The following is a 24,262-nucleotide window of genomic DNA, read 5'->3' on the forward strand; positions in this document are numbered from 1 at the left end:
AAAAAAAAAAAAAAAAAGTAACTACACTGAGTTCAAGAGACCAGCAAAAGAGTGTTAAAATCAGTTATGCAGGCAAACTGGGGCATATAGTTAATCTGTTTTTCTTCTGTACCTGTTATGTCACCTTTACATCTATCATGAGACAATTCTTGTGAAACAAAACAAAAAAAAAATTMTAAAACTTTTTTCTTTTTATTTGTCATTCACTTACTGGAATGCCGGTGAAAGTAACTGGAGGCGACTGCCAAGAGATGCTAAAGCTACTGCCATTAGGAGTGAATTTTGTTGACCCTGGAATGTTCACCGGAGGAGTGGCCTGTTTGAAAAGAAAATATTATTCCAGTAAAAAGAACCATTCCTCTTCCAAAGCATTTCAAAGGATCTTTCACTCCTTGAAACTGTAAATCTACAAAAGACCTTCAGAAGTGAAAAATAACTTCACAGTGCTGGTAGTGACAAGCATTCTGCACTATTCCTGAGCAGGATAATCATGGATGAGGCAGTAATGAAAGAACATCTTTATATATCACTATTCTTGTTTAGAGACAGACCATAAATCTCCTGAGAATCCACACAAAACCTTTAAAAGCTATATCTGGTAAAAAATATGAACTCAAACACCACATATAAAAAAACCTCTTTTAAAAAAAAAGCCAGGTAGCAGAAAAAAAATATTACAAATGGTCTGCTGCTCCACAATGACAAACAAGGAAGCTGATGGCAGCTGGTTTAACCAACTAAAGATTGGATGGAGAGGGTTTGGGGACAATAGGTTTAACAATCAACAAGGTTTGACCTTATCAGATAAATATACTTTTAAAATATCCTAATTAAAACAGCCTTCCCTAATAAAAACAAGGAGCTAATATCATCCTTGGGATACAATAGTAGCTCTTAAAAGACCAAGCTAAAGCAAATCTTTCAAAACTGTTATGGTTCTCAGAACTCTTACTTTCTTTCCATCTAGGTTGTAATACCAGGCTCAGATCATTGAGCATCTTTCATCTTATGTCTTCCCCAAGCCTCCTCACTGGGCTCTGAGCCCTCTGCATTCTTTCTTTTCTTTCTCAGCACATCTTTTAGAATCTTTTTTTATTTAATACAGTCAGGAAATTCATAACTTTGCACTTACCCTACTTAGCAGGAGTGTGAGCAGCCACCATGAACAAGGGCTTCCTTTGACTCTTATGAGTCAAGTTCTCACCACAGAAAACACTTCCTGGTTTAAATTTACAGTGAACTGGCTCTTAAAAATGAGCTTTCCTTCCGTCTCTCAGTTATCTGTGCCTTACAATAGCACAATACATTTATTTAAGAACTGTTTGTGTTTGAGGCTGCTCAAGTTGTCTCACTGCTTCACAGAATAGACTGCTTCCTTCAACTGCCACACGGAGATGGAGTGATGACAAACTACAATCTGATAGTCCCCATTAAAGATAATCTTCAGGGTAAACAAGTGCTGAAGCAATCCCCTGGAATCTCTCCAAGGAAAAGAAACCAAGACCACTGAATGACTCTATCCACCGCAGTTATGCTCTACATGTTGTTGAGCCTGCAGACAGCTCTGGGAGAATCAATACAAACATATGACCTTCTCGAGGAAGCAAATGTCCACTGAGTTCCCTAAAATACAAAAGCCTCACTGAAAGGCATCAAGAAAAAATTGGCAACTCCAGATGGTACCAGTAGTGCTTTATCACAACTCTCTGTAAATGGGATTCAGTGAACGACCACAGCATTCCTGCCAGAAAAAGCTCATGGCAGCTTGGTTGAAAGTGAGGCAGTGCCTCTGTTCTGCATGCCACTGGGATGTTAGTTCAAAGCCAGGATCAACATGGCTACTTCCTCAAGTATTTTAATGAGACCTTCAAGGGAAATCCTAAATGCTGAAAGGGGCCACCTACAGTTAATCTGTAGCTAAATTTAACAGGTACAGTCGCTAGTTTCAAAATAAAATGCGACATATGAAAAGTTTAAAATGGGTTTAATTTGCTGTTGCCTAAAATGCCGTGGTGCTTAACTTTTTCATAGTGCCTAAATATCTAGAAAACCTTCATCTAATTTCCAGTCTACATATATTTATGGACATTTGATAATTATTTGTTCATGTGCCAACATTACCCTTTATAAGAAATAACACGTGCTTGTCCTTCCCCCCCCACCCATGTTTGTCCCCTCACTGTCTTCACAGACAGCAATGCTATCCCCTACTAGCCCTTATTTTATCTTGATTGTTCCAGCATAATCTTTCATTGGTTTTCCTCCACTGCAGTTCATTTCATTTGCTATACTTACCACAATTTCTTCAAATTATTCACCTAAATCTTTCCTCATCCATATGACTTCATCAGACAAACAAGCCAGGACTTGTTTGATCACTTCCCCTTTACTCCTTTCTTACTACAGGTATTATATTTGCCATTTTCTAATCACATTCAAAATTCAAATTAACAGATTTGTTTAGGATTCTTGTGACCCAGCCTTGGCTTTTGCATATTTTTTTTCTTTTTTAATAGGAATTCTGGGGTGGACATTATCCAGTCTCCCTTATTTAATTTTCTTAAGTTTTGAATTTTGCCTCCACTCCCATCGAAGTAATTTCCACTTTCATACTCTCATATGGGAGATTGTTTTTATCATTATACTCCCATTAAATACTTTGTTTTGGTTTTGATACAAATTCTATTTTTAATCAGAAGTTAAAAAAAAAAAAAAAGAAAAAAAAAGAAAAGTTTTCAAATTTTGTATATGGCTTGCTCCCCCAAGCAAACTGAATGAAAGATGGTGGTATTAAAGATGCTGATGTTATCTTCCCTTCTCTTCTCTTTTACACAACAGATTAGTCTTAAGAATGCTTAAATGCTATGTACGAAAGCTGAGTTTAATTTTTCCTCTCTCTGGCGAGAGCTGAAACTCCACCTTCCCTCCCAGAGACTGCTCTTCTTGTGGGGCTAGAGGGCTTCTGGCACAGGCTTCCACTGACTTTCTCCATAGAAGCTGCTCCATTTTGTGAGGAAAACCTAAACGTTAACTGGAGCAGGGACCCATGTCTCCCACTACCAACATGAATGTCTTATACAGTATGCATAGTCACTCCTCTCTGATTAAATGTAAGACCTAGGGCTCAAACATATGTAGTCTCATATCATGCGATACCTCAATTCAAATCCATTTCAAGCAGCTGAAACACTTGATTTGGGACTTCCTTAATCAAGTGCTTTATTCAAAGGCTGGGGAAAAAAAAAAAAAAAGGGAAAGGGCTGGCATTTCCTTCCTCTGCTCTGTGAAAAATGATTGAGTGAGTGTCCAAATTCCAGGGAAGAGTTTCAAGACTGTGAATCTGAAATGAAGTGAGACACTTCCCAGCAGCCTAGAGTTGGTGCCTTGCTCTCTGAGAGGCAGAGCACAAGGACTTTCTCCCTTGATCAGTACCCAGGTTGGTATGCTAGCTGTTGCAGTTCCCAGCAGAGGTGCTAAACTCCAGCAATGCCCTCTGCAGTGCCTGGGAGTTTAAAACAAGTCTGTCAATTCTATGTCCTCTTAATAGGTCTATTCCAGATGTACAACAAAAATGTTTAATGTACACAATGCTGTATATGAAAGTTATTGCATCTGATAAACTTTAAGAGAGTTCATTTCTCTGGTGCATGAGCAGGTCATGGACCACACTACTTCAAAGCCTCTATTCTTTTTTTCTCATATGGTATCCAGACCAAAATATGTCAGATTTTAGTGCACTTTTACAATTAATGCTTTCTGTCTGAATTTAGTTTGGAAATTTTTGGAACAGCACCTTGGATCCAATTGGCTTTTTGCCATTTGTAAAGAATTACCTCTAAGAGTAGGAGGATACCTTGTATGCTTTTTCATTTTTCCTGCTCTACTTCACACAGGCAAACTGACATCTTACACTGTACAAATAATGGAAATTAATTGTTCCTGGCATCCCTTGGGAATTTTCCTACAGACAGATCCAGTACAAGTGGGGCTGAAACTAAAACTCTGGAAGAGATTCAGCTGACTGAATGTGGATGTTTACAACACAGGAGACTGCATCTGAGCTTGTCACCCTGGGCTTTCCTTATAGTTAGTGGAGAATTAACTGATTTAGTCAGTGGAATATACAGAGCAACTCTTTTCAACCTGAAGTAAGCTCCAATGTGTGGCTGGAAAAATAGCACCCCAAAGTCCACTGGCTTTGGTGGGAGCATAAACAAATAAACAACTAGCTCAGAAGCGGACATCTAAATTTAAGTGAGGTAAACTCCTTGGGCTGTTCCACAAATCTTGTTAACTCATTGAAAATAGACTTGGCTTTTTAAAGTCAAAACATAATGATTAGACATTTGTTAATACATTAACGATGTCAGTGTGATCAATGCAGTTCACTCACACTAGCATTACCTGGTAAGCATGGTCTGTGTGTACGAGGTAGAGGTTGGTAGGAGCTGAGCGGCTCAGAGGTGTCATCAATTTAGTCTCAGTTTTGGCACAGGAAGTTTCAGGACGGATTGCATCTTGGGCAGGAAAGGAAGGAGGAGATGCTAAAGATGGAGAGACTGGAGATAGACTGCTTAAGCCATCAGCTACTGAGTCCGTGTTGAGCCTGATTTCTGTATAGTAAAAATCCTCCTCTCCATCGCTGTAGTCAGACTCCCCTACACGTCTGTTTCAAGACAAAGAATGAAGGACTGACTAAATGAAAGCAAGAACCCTAAGGTGAATTTTAAGCTCTAGCATGAGCAAACTTATTCATACTGTCAACAAATTAATATTCCCAGTTTCAACCCTACCTACTTTATCAGCATTCTGACTGCAGGGAAGGGGAGAAGAAAAGAAAATCATCTAGTCTTTAAAGAAAAGAAATAGGAATTAGTTTTCTTCTCTGTGTCATTCTTGACTCGTTCTTTGACCTTGGGCTAGATATTTAACTTCTATGCTTCAACTGAAATATCAGCAAGTACTTGCTTCTCATTCCTAACTATGGAAGTTAACAAGAATCTCAAAGCACTTTGACTTCAGAAATGACAAAGTAGCCATAGAAATACTGATAAAGATAGAAAGCTTGGGCAAGATATACTTCAGTAATATAACAGCAAATAATATGTAATCTTATCATAGTTAACTTAATTAAATATAGTTATGGCTATGGTTTGCTGTAACTTTCCTCAGCATAAATAAAAAAGTTTGCTAGAGAACAGTCTCAGCATGCAACCCACTCAGACAGAGGTAGAGAAAGGACATATAAGGGCTAGCTTGCCCATGCTGGACTTTCTGGCCCTACTGTCCAGATGCAGACTTACTGAGGGAGGAGATATAAAAGGTCTCAATGTCCCTGCCTCTCCCCACACCATCTGCTGTATGTCTGAGTGGAAGTGCTAGGAGTAAAGCAACCCTACTACTACTACCAGAATAGTAGTTCCCAGTAGGCTACACATTATCTGGAAGTCCCAAACAACCCACTATTTTAGCACATTCCCAACCCACAAGCCTTACAAATGTAACTTGTGTAGCTCAAACATTCACATTTCTGTCCTGGATCTTCCAAATGGGAAATATGGGAGCCCTAGCAGTCCTCCTGTCCACATGTACAGAGCAAGGCTGAATGCTGCCACGACGTCTCTGTTTTCCAGGCATTCACCCCTAGTGGGTTTCACAGCCTATCTGCCCATATACATTTTTATCTGTGGTCCTCTAGCCACCAATTACTCAATAAAACTCACTGAAAGAGCATGGATTCAGCAGATCTGAATAGCTCTGTCAAAAGTATTCTGCTGGATTGAACCAAGTCCTTCACCAAAAATTCTCTCTCCAGCAAAGTTACAAGCTCCAATTTCCACGCAAATTCTGCTGTTTACTTCTCTTCTTCAATGCCACTAAAAAGACGTCCCAGCAATAGGAAGGACAAAGAGCAAAATTTATAACTGCATTCTAGGAGTTATTTTCTCTATTTCTCAAAGCCTCACTCTTCAGAACCTAAGCCCAATATCAGTTACTACCATCTTTGCAAGACTTTCTTGAGCTCCATACCAGAATTCTTTCTTCCTCCTGGTCACTTTAGTTTTTAAACTCTGGATAACACAGACTTATAGAATAGAGACACATTTCCACATGTCTAACAGGTGACGGCAGCAGAGAGGGGGAAACGAGAAAAAGAATCAAAGAATACATATGCATGGAAGCCAACTCCTAGACACCTCTCCTTTCTCCATTTCCCTGATATCTGGACTGGCTCCCAGACAGCACTCTCAGGCAGCATGAGGCAGCATGAATCCCCGTTGTAATTATGTATTAGAGAGCTAGTTCACTCACTGAATTGCACAGGAGATTTTAGTTACAAACTAGAGCTCTGAAAAAAAACTTGTGTCATACAAGATTGATTAGTTTTTGCTTCTAGCCCAAGTAACATACACATGGAAATTGCAGCTCAGTTTCATTTTCAGTTTTTTGAGTTAGTTTTATTCAGAACTAGCACAAGCATCCAACCAAATGTGAAACAAAGCTGGAAAGTACTCAGACAGGGCCTTGACACCTGCCACATTTCACACAGCTTCAGTGTGGATGCGATATGCAGATAGCACATACTTAGTGAAAATGCTTAACTGTCAAATGTCACTGAGCTGCAATGCCCTTAGGGCAGCGCAGTGTGGCCTAGAGTAGTATTTGACCTTCTAGCAAGGATCACAGAAGTTCAGAGGTGAAAAGAAAGTGCCCTGCTCTTGGAATGGGTTCCTGTTCACCTTAACGCACTACTCTGCAATTTCATCAGAAAGCGAAAAATCTGAGATGGAAAGGACCAAGACAGTCCATCTCCCTGGCAAAGTAGGACTGTTTCCACTCTATACCAAATCCTTTAGACTTCTGAAGACATGAGTCTCTTACCCAAGGTGAATGGTCCGTATGTGTTTCTGAATCCCTGCAGCTGTGCTCAGTACCTTTCCACAGTTTTTCCACAGGCATTTGAACATCACCTTCATTGAGTTCTGAAAATTATAAGTAAAATAATATATTCTTTTTAGTTAGTTGCACAGAGGAAGGAAAAACAAAACAAAACAAAACAGATAGACAGTTACAAAATATTTTGTTTTACCTATACTTTAAATCAGCCCAAGTCCAGAGCCTCTAAATATGAATTTGTAATGATGTAGTATCTCTGTTAACAGTATAATCCTACTGAATTCAACAGGAGCAGCTTGTGCCAAAAATTTACCTCTCTCTAATCTTTTTCCATGCCTTTTTAATTTGCAAGTATCAGTTTCTGTCTTCCCACAAAAAGATCTAGACAACATAAAAACTTTCTATACTTCTTTGGAGCCTTACTCTCAAAGAACAGCTGATCAGGGCTTCTCACTTAACACAGGGTATCTTCCTAAAGTAAGCTGCATACTCTAAGGACTATTTTTACTCATGAATTCCCAAAACAAAAAAGATACAGTGTCATAAACCTGTAGCTTCTGCTATGACAATATTCACCCAAAGAGCAGGAAAAAACTACTTTTGTTACATTCAGAAGTTCCCATGTCCCCTACTTGGACATGAGAATTTCATCTGGAATTTGTTGGACATTTTTTAAAGAATATATGTATAATCTCAGTATAATATTCTTGTGAGCATATAACTTCATTGGCCTAAACTGAGTTATCATTGATTTAAAGCATAGCAAACAATAATCAGTTCCACCTTCAATATTTTGAAAGACCCTGGAGAAAACTAATCATTAGTCTAATTTAAAGCACAGTATGTGATAGCAAACAGCACAGATTTTACAGAATTTTATGCATATTTTTAAAGCTAAAGCATTTAACTTGAAAATGAAATCTAACTACTTAACTCATGTTATTCAAATTCAAAATTAGTGCTTCTCTAAAATCCTTGTCTCTGCTAGTACAGAACAAGCATTATCAAAGAAAACATGAGGAAGAGTTTCAAAATATTATCCCACAATTTTAGTTAAGACTAAGATTAAATGAATACACTTAAGTACATGTTTAGCTTCTGTCTACAACAGAATTGGACTTAATGCTTATTGAATCTGGACCTGTAGAATCACATGCTAGCATACGATAAGTTTCAGCATTTGCTATAAAGACAACAATTAGAATACACTTTAAAAAATCTCAATTGATCTCAGCTTCTTTAATACAAGCTGATTGTAGTAACATGTGCTAATAGTTACTTGGCAGTCTAACAACTCGTGTTCAAAAAATGTATGCTAAGTGCTTCAGGACTTGAGATACTCGATCATCAGTCAATACTGTTTCTAAGAAAACCTTCCACCTTAGAATAAATTGCACATGAATTCCCTTCACAATTGTTTGATCTGAAAACACAACTACTGCTGAAGTACATAACTATTTTTTCTTAAAATTATATATAATCTATCTAGCAATTCTAATAAATATTTTTCTTATATTTGTAATACAATATATTACTGAAAACTACCATCAGTTTCAAAAATTAAATGATTTAAAACTACCAATGTGACAAGACAAAGAATATGCTTACTAATTACGTCTTAGGAATTCCAATATGACATCATGAACACCATATGTATCTTTATAGACCCAGAATGTTCACTAGCCATCTCTGATTTGACGGTAAAAACAGTCTGCTATCTCTATTGTCTTTTTAGTTTTATTATCAATGCTGCAAAAAGTCTGCAAAAAAACATTCATTCTAACGTAACCAAATGAAATCTCACACAGTAGAAACACAGATCAAACTATGCTGCCATTTCCTGACTGGTCAAAAAATTGCCTAATTGGGCTTTAATGCTTCATTATAACAAACAGAACAAAATGATTTGGTGGGGAATAATTACATTAATGAAAACATTTAAGCATTCAACTTTCTCAATGGGAAGTGGTTGCTAACATGACTTTTTCCAAACATGGAATGGAATAAACTTCTCATGAGTAAATGTAAAGTCACCAATCACTCTATTTCCATGTTTATGATTTCTGATTTTACAACCCTAAAGAAGAAATAACCTGAACATTTTTTTTTCCAGCTTCTAAAGGTACAAAGTTGTACTCAGATACAGTATCGGGCTGGGGCCAGAATGAAAAAACTGGGGGAAATGCAGTTCATCTGTGACAAAGTTTGGCAAGTAATATTCATCTAAATTAAACATTTGCCATACAGAACAAAATCCATGAGAACCAGAGCAGGCAGTGTATTATCTGTGGAGGCTATGTAAATAGAAATATTCAAAGACAACTTAAATAACAATAAAGATGGCAGCTGTAAAACCATCTGTATAATCACAGCTGAACAATAAGAACGATGACAATAAGCATAACTTCAACTGAGAAGTAAAAGGCAAATCACTTCTGCGTTCCCACCCCTTCTGCCCTGCACCTCCACCCAATCCTTCTGTCTTTAGTTTAACATCCAGCTCTAACTTTTCATTTCTTATAACAAATGTGTCCTCCAAAATATTTTTTTTTATTTTTAGCATCAGGCAAAGGCATTTTACATCCCTTTCCCACAAACAAGGGCAGAGCAGTGTGGGTCAGCAAATGAGCAACTTCTGGAGCAAAATGATAAATCTGAAGAGGTTTAAACAATCATTAAAACTTCTTCTGCTGGTGGTGAAGCAATTAACTCTCTCAGTCTGAGCCAGAAACAAAGTCACTAAGGAATAACAAATTCTCTGTTTTTCTCCTCCTTACAGAAAGCTCTTTTTCATCTTGCTATGTAAAATCTGTCCTGTTGCGTTAGGAGGGAGGAAAACTTGGACTAGTGCCATCTCTTTGTTTTCTTTTTCTTCGAGAGGAGCTTGCTTGCTAGCATAATGGTGATTTTTTTGGTTTTTGTTTTCGACTTTTTTTACACTGTGCTTTATTTATTCCACTTCTGGGCTTCTACCAAGGATAAATTTGGCCACTGCTAATACCATATCAAAAGCCATCAGGTTTGATCTCTCTCTCCTTTTTTCATCCCATGTGTTTGTGCAGAGAATGCTTCACAGTATTAAGGTATCTGACATGCTGTCAGACTAGCAGCACTTTCAGGGAACAAGAAGTAATAAGGCCATATCCAGCCTTTGCGATGACATGTAAAGGCTGCCTGTTGCATCCTGCATACAAAGAATTTACCAAAGTAGGATAGAAATCCCTTGAATGGCCAGAGGCAACACCTTCTGGAAATCACTTTACTATCTTCTGAGCAGGAGGCTCTGCAGAACCTCACCATCTGCCAGCAAATATGTGGTGCTGATGGCAGCATGTGCAGTAGGTGACTGGGTTCAACTAGACATAGTGACTAGGCTGAGTACCTACATTAACTGGATGCTAAGGAGGGATCTGCCCAAAGAGCTGTTTGAGTTATTCATTCCTTTCTCACAGAAGAATAAGTCTAACAACATCCGCTTTACCTACTTGTATGGAATTTAACATGAGGCTAACCTTTCTCTTCCTAGGAATGGGTTCATCAAAGAGAAGGTTGCTTGTTTCAGCTTCATCAATACCATCATCTGGCTGGGAAGGTGTTCGAAAAGCTTTGAAACTATCAGCTGACAGAGGCGGAGATGGGGTAGATGGGTTGGACTGATCACTGGGAGCGTTCCAGCTCCAGTATCCACTACTGCTGGTACTAGAAGGCACAAATCCTCCTTCTTTCCAAGATCCATTTAGGGATTCTGTGAAGAACAACAACAGCAGTCATTACAACAAATCTTCTTATATCATGTGGTAGGGCTATGGAGTTCTTTTATTTGAGGCTTAGATGCTATGTTGGTAATTAACTGTACCTTCAGTAAAGAAAAGTGAAAGCATAGGATGTACAGAGGACAAGAACATCTATCCCACTGCATTCGAATGACATTTACTAATACCCAGGTTCCACACTTGATTTACAGGTGTTTTAAAAAAAAACAAACAAGGAATTCTTCTGAAAAGAAATGCTGGGTTTCAAAAAACAATCTCTTCTGGAGTATAAACCATGATAAGCAGTCAGATATTGCATGCATGATTATGGAAAAACATTCAAATACATTCTTAACCTTAAATATGAACACATATCTGCAGTGGGGCATAAGTGCAAACTTCAAGTCATTGCCCAGCCAATAGGAGATCCCCTGGAAAGAGGACATCTATTCTGAGTACCAGGACACTAACTGGATTTGTAAAAACATAATCATCATCCAAGTGCTAGAACACCAAAGAAAATCACAATTACACTCTAAACACTTTCTCATAGTCTCCTAGTGTACATGTCTTTGTCTAATTTGAATCTCTGTCAAATTTAGGTGGTACATATTCTTAGATTGACATCACTTTTTCTTCATAAAGGTGCAGTTAGGCGTCTGGTTCCAAAATTCCAAAATTCACGGCCATTTAACATAGCCTTATATTTTTTCTGCTCAGAAGAGGCATGAATTAGAGGCCTGGATTGGTATTCCACACTAAATACTACCACACCAAACTGGCTATGTATTTGAAACCATCCTCTCAGGCGCTGGACACCAGAATGCCAGTCTTCTCAATGACTAAAGGGATTCAGGTGCTAACATGGCTTGGGCATGCGTACAGGGATGGTTTGGTAAGGTTTCTCCAGAACTTGGGCACCAGAAGTCTTTCTAAATGACACCGTAGGTGTTTAAATGGTTTGTGCAATACCTGACCTTGTAGTTGGCAAGGAAATAACGATCTTTTATTTGTTAGTGAAATGTTATTTAAGTGTGAGACAGGAGTCTTTTCAAGTCAGTGCCTGCACTTAAGAGTTCTACAGAAGTCACTCCTTCATTCCTTCTCAATGTCTTGCAAACAAGTTTAACTAATAACATCCRCCAGGAAAATAATTTCCACCATTTGCTACCAAAAGCTTAACCCACAACCAATGAAATGAATGACTTTTTACCCCTAATTCAGTTGGGTTTGGACAAAGCTCTTCATCATAATCATTACCTCCTCACAAAACAGAATTTAGTGCTTCATCATGTAAGCACATGCATAAAAATACCTGCTTGCATAGTCAATAGCAAAATCACCGCACTGATCAAAAACATCCACCAAAATTCCTAATTGGAAAATGATCTATAAATTTCTTATAGCCAATAATCATGAACCAAAACATTACATTTGCATGTATTACAGGCCTTCAGAGTTTCATGTGACTGTAATTGAGGTGTTTTTTGTTTTATAAGTATTTGTACTTGAGTCTCATGCCAAAGCTAAGCAGCACATCTGGTATCAACTTGTGAACTTAGCATAGTTTAAAATTCCTGTTTGTTCAGAAAAACAAAGGAAACAGTACTCTCTAAACTATTATTTTTTGACACATTTATGGTGGTACTTTGTATTCTCTAGGTTTACAGCTTCTCTTCACCTTGCTGAGAAAGAGATTTAAATCAATTTAAAATAATATGTAAAAGACAGGATAAGGTTGACAACAGGAAGAAAACAAACACTGGTTCTCATTAATGCTAACAAATCTGGCAGTGCAAAGGAGCTTAAAATATAAATAAATGTAACTTACTCTTATTCTGGGCTCTTTTCACATTGCTGGAGTTGCGTGAAAGAGAACCAGACCAAACATTACTGAGCTGCAGGGAAACCAGGGCCAAATTCTGAACCAGTTTATATGGATAACCATCCCCAGTAATTCCAGCAAAGTTCAGAATCTGACTTTAATATTAATTTTAACATTAATGACTTTAACATTAAATTTTTACTGCTAGGCAAAATTCTATTTTTTTTAAAATAATTTTTCCCTTACAGTGCTCCTTACTGCCTTTTTTTGGAAAAGGATGGAGAGCTACAAAGGATTCAACATTACTAAATTTGTATCTTGTATTACCATGAAGAACCTAGAACCAATATCAACTGGGTTTTAAATAATCAAATCTTCACTCTTTAATATAAGTATTTAATAAGTCTTAACTCAGGCAAAACTAAGATATTCATGAAGAACATGCCCAACGACAGCTTCAAAATTTTGTCTGAGACTACTGCAAATATGTGAATCACTTTTTCAGATTCAAAAAATATACAAACAATCTATACGAAGAAATATCAAAGAGCACTCAGACTGCATAAAGAAATATCAAATGCAGTTAACAACTACCATTTACCCATTAGCAATTCAAAAGCGCTTGTTTGGAAGACCTTTCCAATCAACAGCTACTAGCACTGAGGGTCCTGACAACTTTCATCTGTAAATTGTTTACGGTGATTGATACTGCCTTGTCCCACAGAAGATTACTGCCAGGGGTTACCAGGGGAGGCAAAATGGGACTTGTACGTGTCTCAGCCACTCCTGATCTCTGTCTGGCACATCAACACAAACCCACCCTCATCTGTGGTTTGAGCTAAGAACTGGAGTAGCTGGAGTGCAGATATGTTTTCTCTCTTTCATTGACCTTCCCAGAGGGCTGGTAACCTTCAGTCCTGAGGCAGGACAAATCACTGGGGATGTTACCATCAGAGATTTCCCAGGGCTTGTCTGTCAGGGGCAGTGGCATTCTGCAAATACGTCTGGCTTTAAACATTTAGTAAGTGTGCGGAAAACACACACACAGAGGAACCATGGACATTCATGGCTAGACTTTCAGCTACTGAGCCAAGTGGAAAGAATAAGTATTTTCTGGAAATAAATGAAAAAACACACTATTTTTCAAAAATCTTGGAAGCTGGGGCATGCCTCATAGTATAGATTCCTTTTTAATACACACATCATTCAGTGGATCACCCCGACTGCATTAAAAATTGCAAAGGCTACTTCCCTATTAATTCACAATCAGTAAACATCCTTGCAGTGCTCCAATTATTTACAGTAGCAAGGCACTTATGATCTATTTAACAGCTGCAAATGAGAAAAAAAAGCCAGAGTTATGTGAACAACCCTGAGACATCCTAACAAGCACATATGAATTTAAGATTATTCCTTAAAATATAACATTTTTTAAAATGTCTTGTAACTGCAGTCAAGCTTGCACAAATCGATTACATCTTCTTAGCAATTTCATTATTATCACTTATTTTTAGATTCATTTTTATTTGTATGTCTTCTGCTGTTACAGTATTTATGAATTTGATGGTAGACCATCAGAGAGTTGCAAAGGATAACCAGCCCAACTGAGGATCTAAGCCTGCATCTGCGTAAAAGGACCTGTATCACTGCAGACCTGCAGTGCATGGCCTCTCAGCCTAGGGCGGTGATCTATAGAGGAACTGCTTTGTCTCTTCATAATGTTCAGCACAATCTGATCAGATTTCAATGATGCGGGGACAAGAATTGCTGTCATATTTGCTACATATGTGCAGATGCACATAAACTGGAAAACTAGCATTTCAGTGAGATCAGAGGATCCCCTACAGTGCTAATTCCCCCTTCCTGTATTTCTAGCCCAAGGAGGAGCACCTACTGTTTCATAAACTGGAGCAGCTCTATAGTCACTGAAGAGGTTTGTTCTCATTTCTGCCAATACTGCAACAAAGACCTCTACTAGGGCAGAGAAAATCTCAGTATTATCATAGCATGCAAGAGTCACTGCCAGAAGACACCACTCAAACTTGCACCACACTGCCACTGCTCCTTCCTAGTCATCTAGGCCAACAGATCACTACACACTGGTATTATCAGACAACTATTCTTTTCTTTTCCATCTGAATTTCTACCAGTCGTACAGAAAAGGATTTCAGATTCTTCCTCTATATCATATGTACTCCATTCCTAAGTTTTCAGTTTTCCAGTACAACACAATCATACTCCTTCTTGAAGTCCCTGTCCAAGAGTTACTCTGAAGGCTTACCATTCGGTCGGATAGGAGGGCTGCGAACCAAAGGGCTGGTAGATAAACTGGTTAGTACCATGGCTGCTGTTACTTTATCCATGTCCAGTTCTTCTGAAGATTTTCTGAAACACAGCGAACGGGAGGCAGGAAACACATCAGCAAATTTTTAATTTTTTTTAGTGTTTTTCATAACAGACTAAACCCTAAGATAGCAGAGGACAGTAACCAAAGTACGCTACCAGAGTTCTGAAAGATTTGGTCTTCAGCCAATCTGAGCATACCGCGTGACTACTTCAAGCAAATCAGCTCAGTGTAAATGGGAAAAACACTGGAAAAGAGAATAGGTCTTCACATAAAGTTGTCAGGATTACTGTGACCCTCTATTAGTTTGACTCAGTTCCTTATCTCAGAATTTCAGCTATTCATATGCTTAAAGCTAAGTGAGTGTTTAAGGGTTTCTTTTTGGATGAAGACATGGAGATGTAAAACTAGGTAAGATTACTAGTAACAGTAATAACATACACTATTCTCTGTAGGGAGGAAGAACCAGGAACTAGAACTTAGGGATCACATTTTTTCTTTGTTGCTTCTGCTTAATGTTATTAACCTTCTTGTACTCTCTCTGAAAGACTAATGCATTTTTCCCAATCAGATTATAAACCAATTATTTAAAATCCACATACACACAAACCATGTTCACTTCATCTTCACTGTCCATTAATTTTAAACATCTATTTTGACCACACAACCAGCCACAATCAAGGGGCAAGATTTCATGAAACAAACTGAGCCAACAACGAATTGCTACTGAAAAGGGTGGTCTCTGACCTGACCTTCACCCACCCCCAGCCAAGTGCTCCCATTGCTATCCTTGGGCCAACTCTGGCATTCATCACACACCCTATGGGCCAATTCAGCTTATTAAGTAGAAAACTACTGCAGCAAAAAAAAGAATTTTCTGCTGGTTTAATGGGGCCGAATCAGCTCATTGAAGGTTCAGTATCGAGTGCGTAAGCTGGCAGAAAAGCGTATGCAGGGTGGGGGCAGAAGGAAGAGAGTGAAGGATTATGTTAGCTTACCCTCCTTGTGAATCAGCCCTAAAGTCACTGCTTTGACTCCCACAGTTAAGATCAACAGGTTCTGGGAAAACCAGGAGACAGGCAGAGGCCAGGGATCATTTTAGCGCATTGCACTGAAGTGAAGACAGAAAGAACTCTGCACATCTGGTAACAACCAGCCAAGAACATCCACATACACCGGCCACTCCGTAAAAGCCTCTGTAGTGCCACAGCACACAGTCTCTTTTCCCTGATGAAAAGGTGGAAGGGATAATAAGGGACAGGAGAGTTTTTTCCAAGAGAGGGAGGAGAATATCTGGAGACAAGGAATGTCTCAGGAAATTAGGCTTCAGTGATCCACTGCTCAGAGTGGCTTTTTTTGACAATGAAGAATTTTCTTTGGCTGTAAAAGTGCTTTTCTATATAACATTTTGGAAAAAAAGTGATGGTAACTCTCTTCCTGACAGATTAACAGTACCAATGTACAACTTCTGATGAGTGAATGTATCAAAAAAACAACTAAAACCACTAGGTTTATCATACATTTCCCTTCCGTCCTTTTAGGAATGTGGAAACAAGACAGAGAGCTTCCTTTAAACATTTGCTCATCTGAGTATAAAAGACTATCTTCTCATTTATTAGAGACCAAGTTACATTTGTTCTTACAAAAGGGCACTTTTTTTTTATTGTGCCTTGCGGGGTTTCTAGAATTTCATTTGTTCCTTGTCAGGAACTCTATTTAAGTGACTAGGAGGGAATCTTTATTATCCCAGAATGAGAAGAGCTACCTGATGTTCTTCATAAACTTCTGTTCTGTAAGTCACCAAGAGGAATAGGATATGCTGGTTGCAGTGCCCTTTCCAAGGTCTCATTTGTTGTTCCCAGTTGTTTCAAACTGGAGTTTGCTGGGATGGTGCATAAAATTCACAAGCTATCTGAAACATTTCAGATGCAAAGTTTATCTGCTGACCTGTGTGTAGTTCTCCCAAACTGGGTGAAAGACTCATTTACTTGAAACTCCGCTACAGTCAAAGCTTTTGATGTTTTACTGAGCAAACCTCAAACTGTCTGATGAAACAGTGCATATCTACTTCCTGGCTGATGCCAGGACTTGCACAGATGCCTACCAACACTTTCCCATGCTGCACAAAGGCTTAGTTCTCAGGACTGTCTTTTACAACACATCAGTGCATGCAACTGATACACTGATGATAGTGCCTGCTACATTCTGATTATATCCATAGAAATTCTCCTTTTGCTCAGCTAAGGTTTTTGCAGCAGCCATATGCTCATGATCAAATACTTGAAAAGGTCTTGGATATCTGCTATAATCAGCTAATACCTGAAGCCATTACCCATTAGTTCCTCTCATCTGCAGAGTAATATTTCACTTGAATTGTCGAGTTCCTCTGGGCCCAGAAGACTTTTCCTCAGGGATGACGTGAAGCTACTACATTTTCTGGAGACCAGTCCTGCCAGATGATTTTCCAATTACCTAATAATCCAGTATGGAAGTCCTCTCTGAGAGGACATTTAGCTGTTCTGAAGTTCACCCATGCAGCTCTACACTGACGGTCCCTACTCATTTATCCTGTTGCGGATGAAACAGTAATATTAGGAYGTGATGAGGAAGAAACTACCACAGGTTCCCGATATGCTTGAAAATCCAATCACTCACATTCTCTAGCATGTACAATCAGTCTCCCAACAAGGCTGTTCTGTATGTGGCAACAGGATTAACATGCTCCTGTCCAGGAGAATTGCAAAATCCTGATACAGCAGCTGTTGCAAGTATTTGCCAAGTTGACGTTAAGATTCCAGAGTCTAAAGACCCAGTGCTAATCCCAAACACAAAGTTCCTCCATACAAACAATGATAACAATATTCTATAAATTTAACTTCTTCTAGCTTCCTTGTACTGATCCATTATTTTATTCTCCTCTACAATGACTCAGACTGCTGCTCTAAAAAAACACCCTTCTCCCTGTTCTTTTGTCAATAATGCCCTAAAATTGTCAGCATTGGCACCTGTGTCTAAGATGAAACTTTTCTGAAACACAAGTAGGCAAAGGGCAGGAATAGTCATAAGAACCCTTTCAGTTTCTGAACATAGCAAGTCACCCTCCTGAAATTGCCAGAATGTTTTTTTTCCTCATCCAATCTATCAAACATTTCTTCTACATGGAAAGCCCAAATAAATAAAACCTCAGATTTTTTTCCTCTGTTCATTTTGAATCACGGTCACCTTTTACTACTTACTACTTCTCAGATGCACTCAGAAAAAAAGGAATAATCCATTTTTTATTCCTAGCCACAAGAATTTTAACAGCTACAAGTCCTGGCTTATGTAAATCTGCTCCCAAACACATTTTTACACCTAGGCTCATAAGAGTAAACACGCATATTTCATATATCATTCAGGCAGCACCGCTGTAGGAACAGCAGCCTTCAACAGAGAGGCAAAGCATAAAACTGAAGACAGGAACCACATATGCCATCTGCATTCAGTCAGCACCACATGCGAATCAATGCCTTAAGAGTGCTCCAGTCTTTTCCAGCTTTCTCTACTGGAAAGTTGAAACTGCATGCAGCTGTTCAATGGTATTAGTACTCAGAAGGGAGAAAAACTTGAATTACAGACCAACTGGTTACAAACCACTTATTGCATTATTGTTAAGCTGAATTTTTACAGACTGAAGTTGTGATCCCTGACATTGATTATATTGTTATTAGGTACAATGAAATCTAAACCAATTATAAAATCATCTGCTACACCAGCTATTAAGATTTCTTGCTCTAATCCCAAATCCCAGTTTTCAAACACAGTCTCCCAACTTCTGGATGGATATACCTGTGTCAGTCCAGGCTGCATGTGAGGCCAAACGGTTTTGGATCCTTTATTTCTGAATTTTTGTATTTGCATCAATGTCCAGAATCCCCAAAGCACTTCATAAGTCCAAATACAACTCAGTAGATGAATTTTAATGAACTAGCTTAGATCTAAGCAGCTGAAGTTAGAGGACCACAGGGACAGATCTTTTACCACTATCCTATGTCCTCTGGCTTTATATTTTCCTGTTCCTCAGCGGAAAGACTGTTTTCAGTTGATCCCTACAATAGTCCATCCTTTGGCCAACTTGGTATTTAAGATAGTCCTCTTTTTAACAGTCAAACTCAAATTAAATCCAGTTGATTCTCTCATTTTTGTTCATTTCCCTAGTTCTAGTGATGAATTTACTACTTTTTTGAAAATCATTTAATAATGTTAAGAAACTATTAGCATCCCTCTCTTTCTCAGTCAGAGCTCTCTGAGGAGAGGAAAGATTGGATTTAAGATCCAAAAGAAGAGCAAAAGAAGGTAAAAGACAAGGCCAAGGCTACAATAGTTGCCCCAAACTGCTCAACTGCTGACTCATGCAAGAGGTCTTCACAGATGCCTCTACACGGCAGTGACACAAGTCTCTGCAGATAGTCTCTCACTGCCAGCTTGAACCAGGCCGGAACAAGACTTTCCTGGCAGTCAGTTCTGCAGCACCACCAGGACTGTTCAGCACTGGCTGTACACTTTCTGTAAGCCCTTAGAGGCCTTCATTTGGGTTTTGATCTTGAATGGATCTAAATCAACTCAGGGAGGTACACCCTTTTGCTTTTGTATTATTTGATCAGGGACAGCCTCAGCTATCCTCTCAGAAAGCCCTTGAGGGCTGTTGTTAGCTAGGTAGAAAAATGATAAAATACCTAATTTCCAGCTGTCACATTTCATCAGCCAATAGCTGACTCCATTATGACCCTTGTTTCCTTCTGGAACTGAATTAGTCATTTTTGATGCATTTTTGATGCATTTTTGATGCAAGTTTTTGATGCAATTCATCTCTATTAGCAACTTTCTGGTTAGCTGGAGTTTTCTTAAGCTCCCATTTGTGAAGAGTTACAAGAGCCCTCTTCGATCCACTTTCTCACTCCTTACTACAAGTTTGTTCCACTTTGGACATATTCATACTTCTTTTTTTTAATCTGTCACACAGCTAAGCTTGGAAGTCTTTTTTTTTTTTTAATTCTCTCTGAAAAAATCTAGCTGTTATTTTAGAGTTTATTTTAGTCCATTAAAAAATTGATTCTTGTTTTAAATTCTTTGGCCTTGATTTCTTTAAGCAACTTTTGTTACTTGTTTGGTTAAGATCGAAAAGCTTGCAAATTTTCTTCTTGGAAAAACTGGGTCCTAGGCCTGGTGCTTTACTCGAGCATATTTTAAGGGTCTTGGAAGATACTTCTTCTAGCAGAGAAACTGGTAATGAAAGCAGGTGTTTTTGATACAACTGACATTATGTAAAATGACATATTAAGTTCTCCTTTTTAAGCACAGGAAAAATCCAAACAGCCAGAAATTTGTTTTCCCTGCCCACAACTCCACACCTTTCAGTTAATTCCCTGACCTCCAACCCTCACCTCTAGTCCAGTGATGCTCAAATCAATGAGATACAGGTTCAGTGCATGCAACAAGTCCTCCTATGCTCAGCTGTGTCTGCTCCTGCACTGCCCCAACCCAGACTAAGTACAGCCCAGGATGCCTTTATTCGCCTGGGCTTGGTGTTGAGTTTAGTGTCAGTGCTACCACCTGGGGGAAGGCGAAAGGGGGAAGAGGGGCAGCAGCATCCTGCAGCAGACAGGACACGGCTGCAGTGTTATGTTAGCTGGCTCCTGTTGTTCAACCTAAAAAACAGCCTGTGATAGTGGTTCACAAAACACCTTGATCTTTTGTTAAGGAAGCATGACATAAATAAGCATGATTAATTTGCTACAGCCAGGACCAAATAACTGCATATTGAAATTGCTCTCTCCCTCCTTATTTGTACTTCTAAATGCTCATAAAGAGGCCTCTGAAGTCTTACTTTGATCACCTAATTATAAGCACATCACACTGATGCAGTCAAACTGAGCGTACCCATCAGTGATAAACGTGTTGTTACAAGCTTTTGTATACCAAAAATATGATCTGTAATACAATGAATCATGGCAATTGGTGTACTAGTAATGAAATGAGTATTTCTGAAAGACGGGAAAATCCTAAAGCTGCATTACATTTTACAGATAAAATAAAAAGATTTTAGCTTTCTTCAGTTGATCATTAATGGCAAAGTCAACATCCTAACAAGGAATCAGTAAGAAAAGACCGTGGTTGTTTTCTAGATTGGCTGTAGATATCTAAAGTAACTGAAACCACTTTTCTATCTTGAGCAAAGATCTACAAAGTTGTGCTGCAAAAATAGTATTAATCCATAAAATAGTTTACATTTAAAATAATATTTGGTTACCATATAACAGTTTAAAGCACTGACAGAGTACAGACAAACAATTGAACTAATCTTGCTCATTGCTGTTACGTTTGGTTGTTAAAAATTAACCTGCTAGCCAAAGACAAAAGCAAAAATTATACAAAGACTGATCCATGTAAACAGTCAGAGAGATCCTGAGCACTCTTTGGTAAAAGCTGGAACTTCTCCCAGTGAGCAAAAAGCAACAGGAAATATTTTTCAAAGATCAGATTAAATCAGTACAGTGCTACAATGATACATTTTAAGAGATAAAGGAGCATTACTATTTACATGACTAAAAAGCAAACTGGTGGTTGTTATCCGAAGCACAAACACAATAACAGGGTGCATTAATTTGAAGGTCTGTCTTTGCTCATCGTGGGCAGACATAACACTAGCCTTTTCCACACTAACCTTCTGATACTTGAGGACTAGTTCACATATAGAGTAAGGGCCCCTTCTGAATATCACTCTGTTGTTCTGGTTATATACAAGCAATTTCTCAGGATACCCACAGCTACTAGAAATTTATCATGATCAAAATCTTCATTGTACAGATATACGAACTTTTCTTCTAAAACCCATATACCTGAACTTATCATGAAAAGAATAAAAAGCATCAAAGCCCATCTCAAATCTCTCCATCTCCCTTTGGCTCAGCTGACAGATTTTGTGCTACAATTATTCAAAGGATCTTTCGAAGTCTGGCTGTTAGAGATCAAGAAGAGTTTATAGAAAGTGAATAACTGCACAACTGATTATTTTATCTGTACTGTAGTGGTTTAAAGAAAATGAAAAGCCGCTGAAAAGTAGTCATATGATACGAGAGACATTATTGACAAAGTGGTTCTCAGCATCCTAGAATAGAGAAGAAGTTTAACAGAAGCATCCAGGAGAAAGCACTCTAACACAGGAGTGTTTCTCATAGTCTGCTATTTCTCCTCACACCAGACAATGCAATCACCTTCCCTCTGCCCCACAAGAAAGACGACTCTGTAAAAACAGAGTCCTATTTTTTCTAGCTTTTATCATTTAAAGCACTAGCATTTTACAGAAAATAATCTATTACTTTTTTTTACAACCATTTAATAGATTTATATAACCAAGAAAGGATGAGTATTCAATTTTGTAGGGTGGCTGACTACCCACAGACACGGTTACCACAGCTTCTTAACTTCTGCAGAGCTTTCCCACACAGGGTGTCTCTCCTTTTCCCACCCTTCCTCAAGCCCACAAGAGCCAGGCAGTGTCCCAACGCCAGCCCATCCTCGGGAGCATCTGGATTCCTTCCACAATGACTTTCTCCTCTCTGACGGGATACAAGTCAGTAAGTGCTACAGTTAACTGACTTTTAGACTATTAACAACGCTAAACCTCTTTGGGAAGCCCTGGCATAGCCTGAACCAGAAGGGCAACAGTTTACCACTGACAGGATCCCAGGTTACTGTGATTTCTGTTGCATCTGATGCAAACAGATCCCGAAGACGTGCTCTGCTACCTCTGCCCCCACTACAGTGCTGCTGCAGTAGTAATTGCTCTGAAGTCTAAGATTCACCAGAAAAGTCTACTTAAGGAAAAGCCTGACAAAGATATGGAAAATACCTTTTTAATAAAAGTCTGCTTCTCACTGTTTCTTAAGAACCTACTCTGGCTTCCTTAAAGTTAATTTGAATTTCAAATCCATTAAAATGGCAAGAGGACTGAACTCTAGGTCTCATTCCCTGGTTTACAGAACACAGTACATTAGAGATCAATGTGTTTGGGGGTGGGTGAGAGAGGATGGATAGTAAAACACTGCTGCAATTACTGGCCAGTGATAAGGTCTAAAGTTTTTAAATGCTCTTCATAAATGGGAATAGTTAAACAAGCCAGATTCAACACAGGGAGATAAGCTGTAGTTTACACAAACAATTTAGTCTGTATATTGGGAAAGCTGATCCAATGAATAGTTTTTACTTTCCAAACAGCCCTGATTTATCAGCAAAACTTATCTGGTGAAGAGCTCTCAGGGCAACAACAGAAGCTGAAGTAGGAGTATGACATAAAAATAGTCCACTTCAAAACAGAGCAATCAAATGGTAATCATTTGATACATTATATGTGCAAAGCAAAAATTTAATTCAGAAAGGAATTACAGAATCCTGCAGAGACCCACTATCCCTTATGGTCACTGGCAGCACTTGAAGATTTTCTGGGAAGATTTTCTGTTCCATCTCAACTACCTTAAAGGTCACTTGCTGATGCAATAAATAAGTCAGTCTCCACAAACCAAGGCTCAAAACTGAACTGAAGCAACAGATAAATTATTCCAAATATTATCCAATCCATTCATGTTCATTCCTTCTCTGCATCTGCTTTATGTTACTGTTCTAGCTTGTTCATAGGCATATTTACTTTCATAAGTGGGATCACTTCTATGAGGTACTGTTTACAGAAAGAAAGTTTTACACTTAGCACTGATTTGTTCTTTGGGAAAAGTGGCTGGACCACTTGCTACAGTGCCCAAGAGGTACTGTTCAACACAATGCAAACTTTTATGGTGACCACGGAAAGAGGTGGAAACTAAAAAAGAAGGTCCCAGCACATGACACATAACAAGAACTGTGTAAAGAGTGTTGAGATGTGTTAAGGGAACAGCTCATAGCAACTGATACCATAAAGAGAGGATAAGACACGAGGCTTCTCAAGGGAGCTTGAGTTACCACCATCAAGTTTCCTGCTGAAGTGCAGTATTGTTTACTACCCTCACCTGGCCCTGCATTCAGAGCCATGCAAATACTATTATATCTGGTATCCCTTTTTCACAATGCTCTCACAGAGCCTTTTGCAAAATGGTGTTTTCAGTAGATCTTCCTTAATCTTCCAGAATAATTCTTTCATCAATGGTTAGCCAAAGATATCCTTATGGCAAATGATGGGGGAATTTTGTCTTTCCCAAAGCAAAATGCAAAACACAATGCCAGAAACATTTTGCTCCTCCTTCTTCTTCCCCCTTATCTATTGCATACCATATGATTCCCACTTTGAATTAATTTAACATTCCCCAAATATGTTTTAGAACATCAATGCCAACATACAGTTCTAATACATCTACAGGGAACAGAGGTGTCAGTTACTTGTTTAGTACAATTTATCCATAAAAAGCTGCTGTAATT

The 24,262-nt window shown here is 38.6% G+C and overlaps 1 protein-coding gene across 3 annotated transcripts in view; it reads right to left on the reverse strand.

Moving 5' to 3' along the window:
* Nucleotides 1-195: 195 nt before the first annotated feature.
* The window catches only part of ZNF704 (zinc finger protein 704), an 82,393-nt gene continuing 58,326 nt past the window's right edge, over nucleotides 196-24,262 (reverse strand). For 2 of the 3 annotated variants that reach the window (XM_026081382.1, XM_026081383.1), the window contains exons 3-7: nucleotides 14,756-14,859; nucleotides 10,383-10,642; nucleotides 6,883-6,983; nucleotides 4,405-4,666; nucleotides 196-316 (exon numbers count right to left, since the gene is read on the reverse strand). In XM_026081382.1, the coding sequence (XP_025937167.1) occupies nucleotides 200-316; nucleotides 4,405-4,666; nucleotides 6,883-6,983; nucleotides 10,383-10,642; nucleotides 14,756-14,859 (844 nt within the window). In that variant the 3' untranslated portion in view covers nucleotides 196-199. The remainder of the gene's footprint in view (nucleotides 317-4,404; nucleotides 4,667-6,882; nucleotides 6,984-10,382; nucleotides 10,643-14,755; nucleotides 14,860-24,262) is intronic. The other variant, XM_026081384.1, reaches the window with a different exon arrangement.

The sequence above is a fragment of the Apteryx rowi genome, unplaced genomic scaffold (genome assembly GCF_003343035.1).
Source record: "Apteryx rowi isolate R43461 unplaced genomic scaffold, aptRow1 scaffold_548, whole genome shotgun sequence".
NCBI classification, from domain to species: Eukaryota; Metazoa; Chordata; class Aves; order Apterygiformes; family Apterygidae; genus Apteryx; species Apteryx rowi.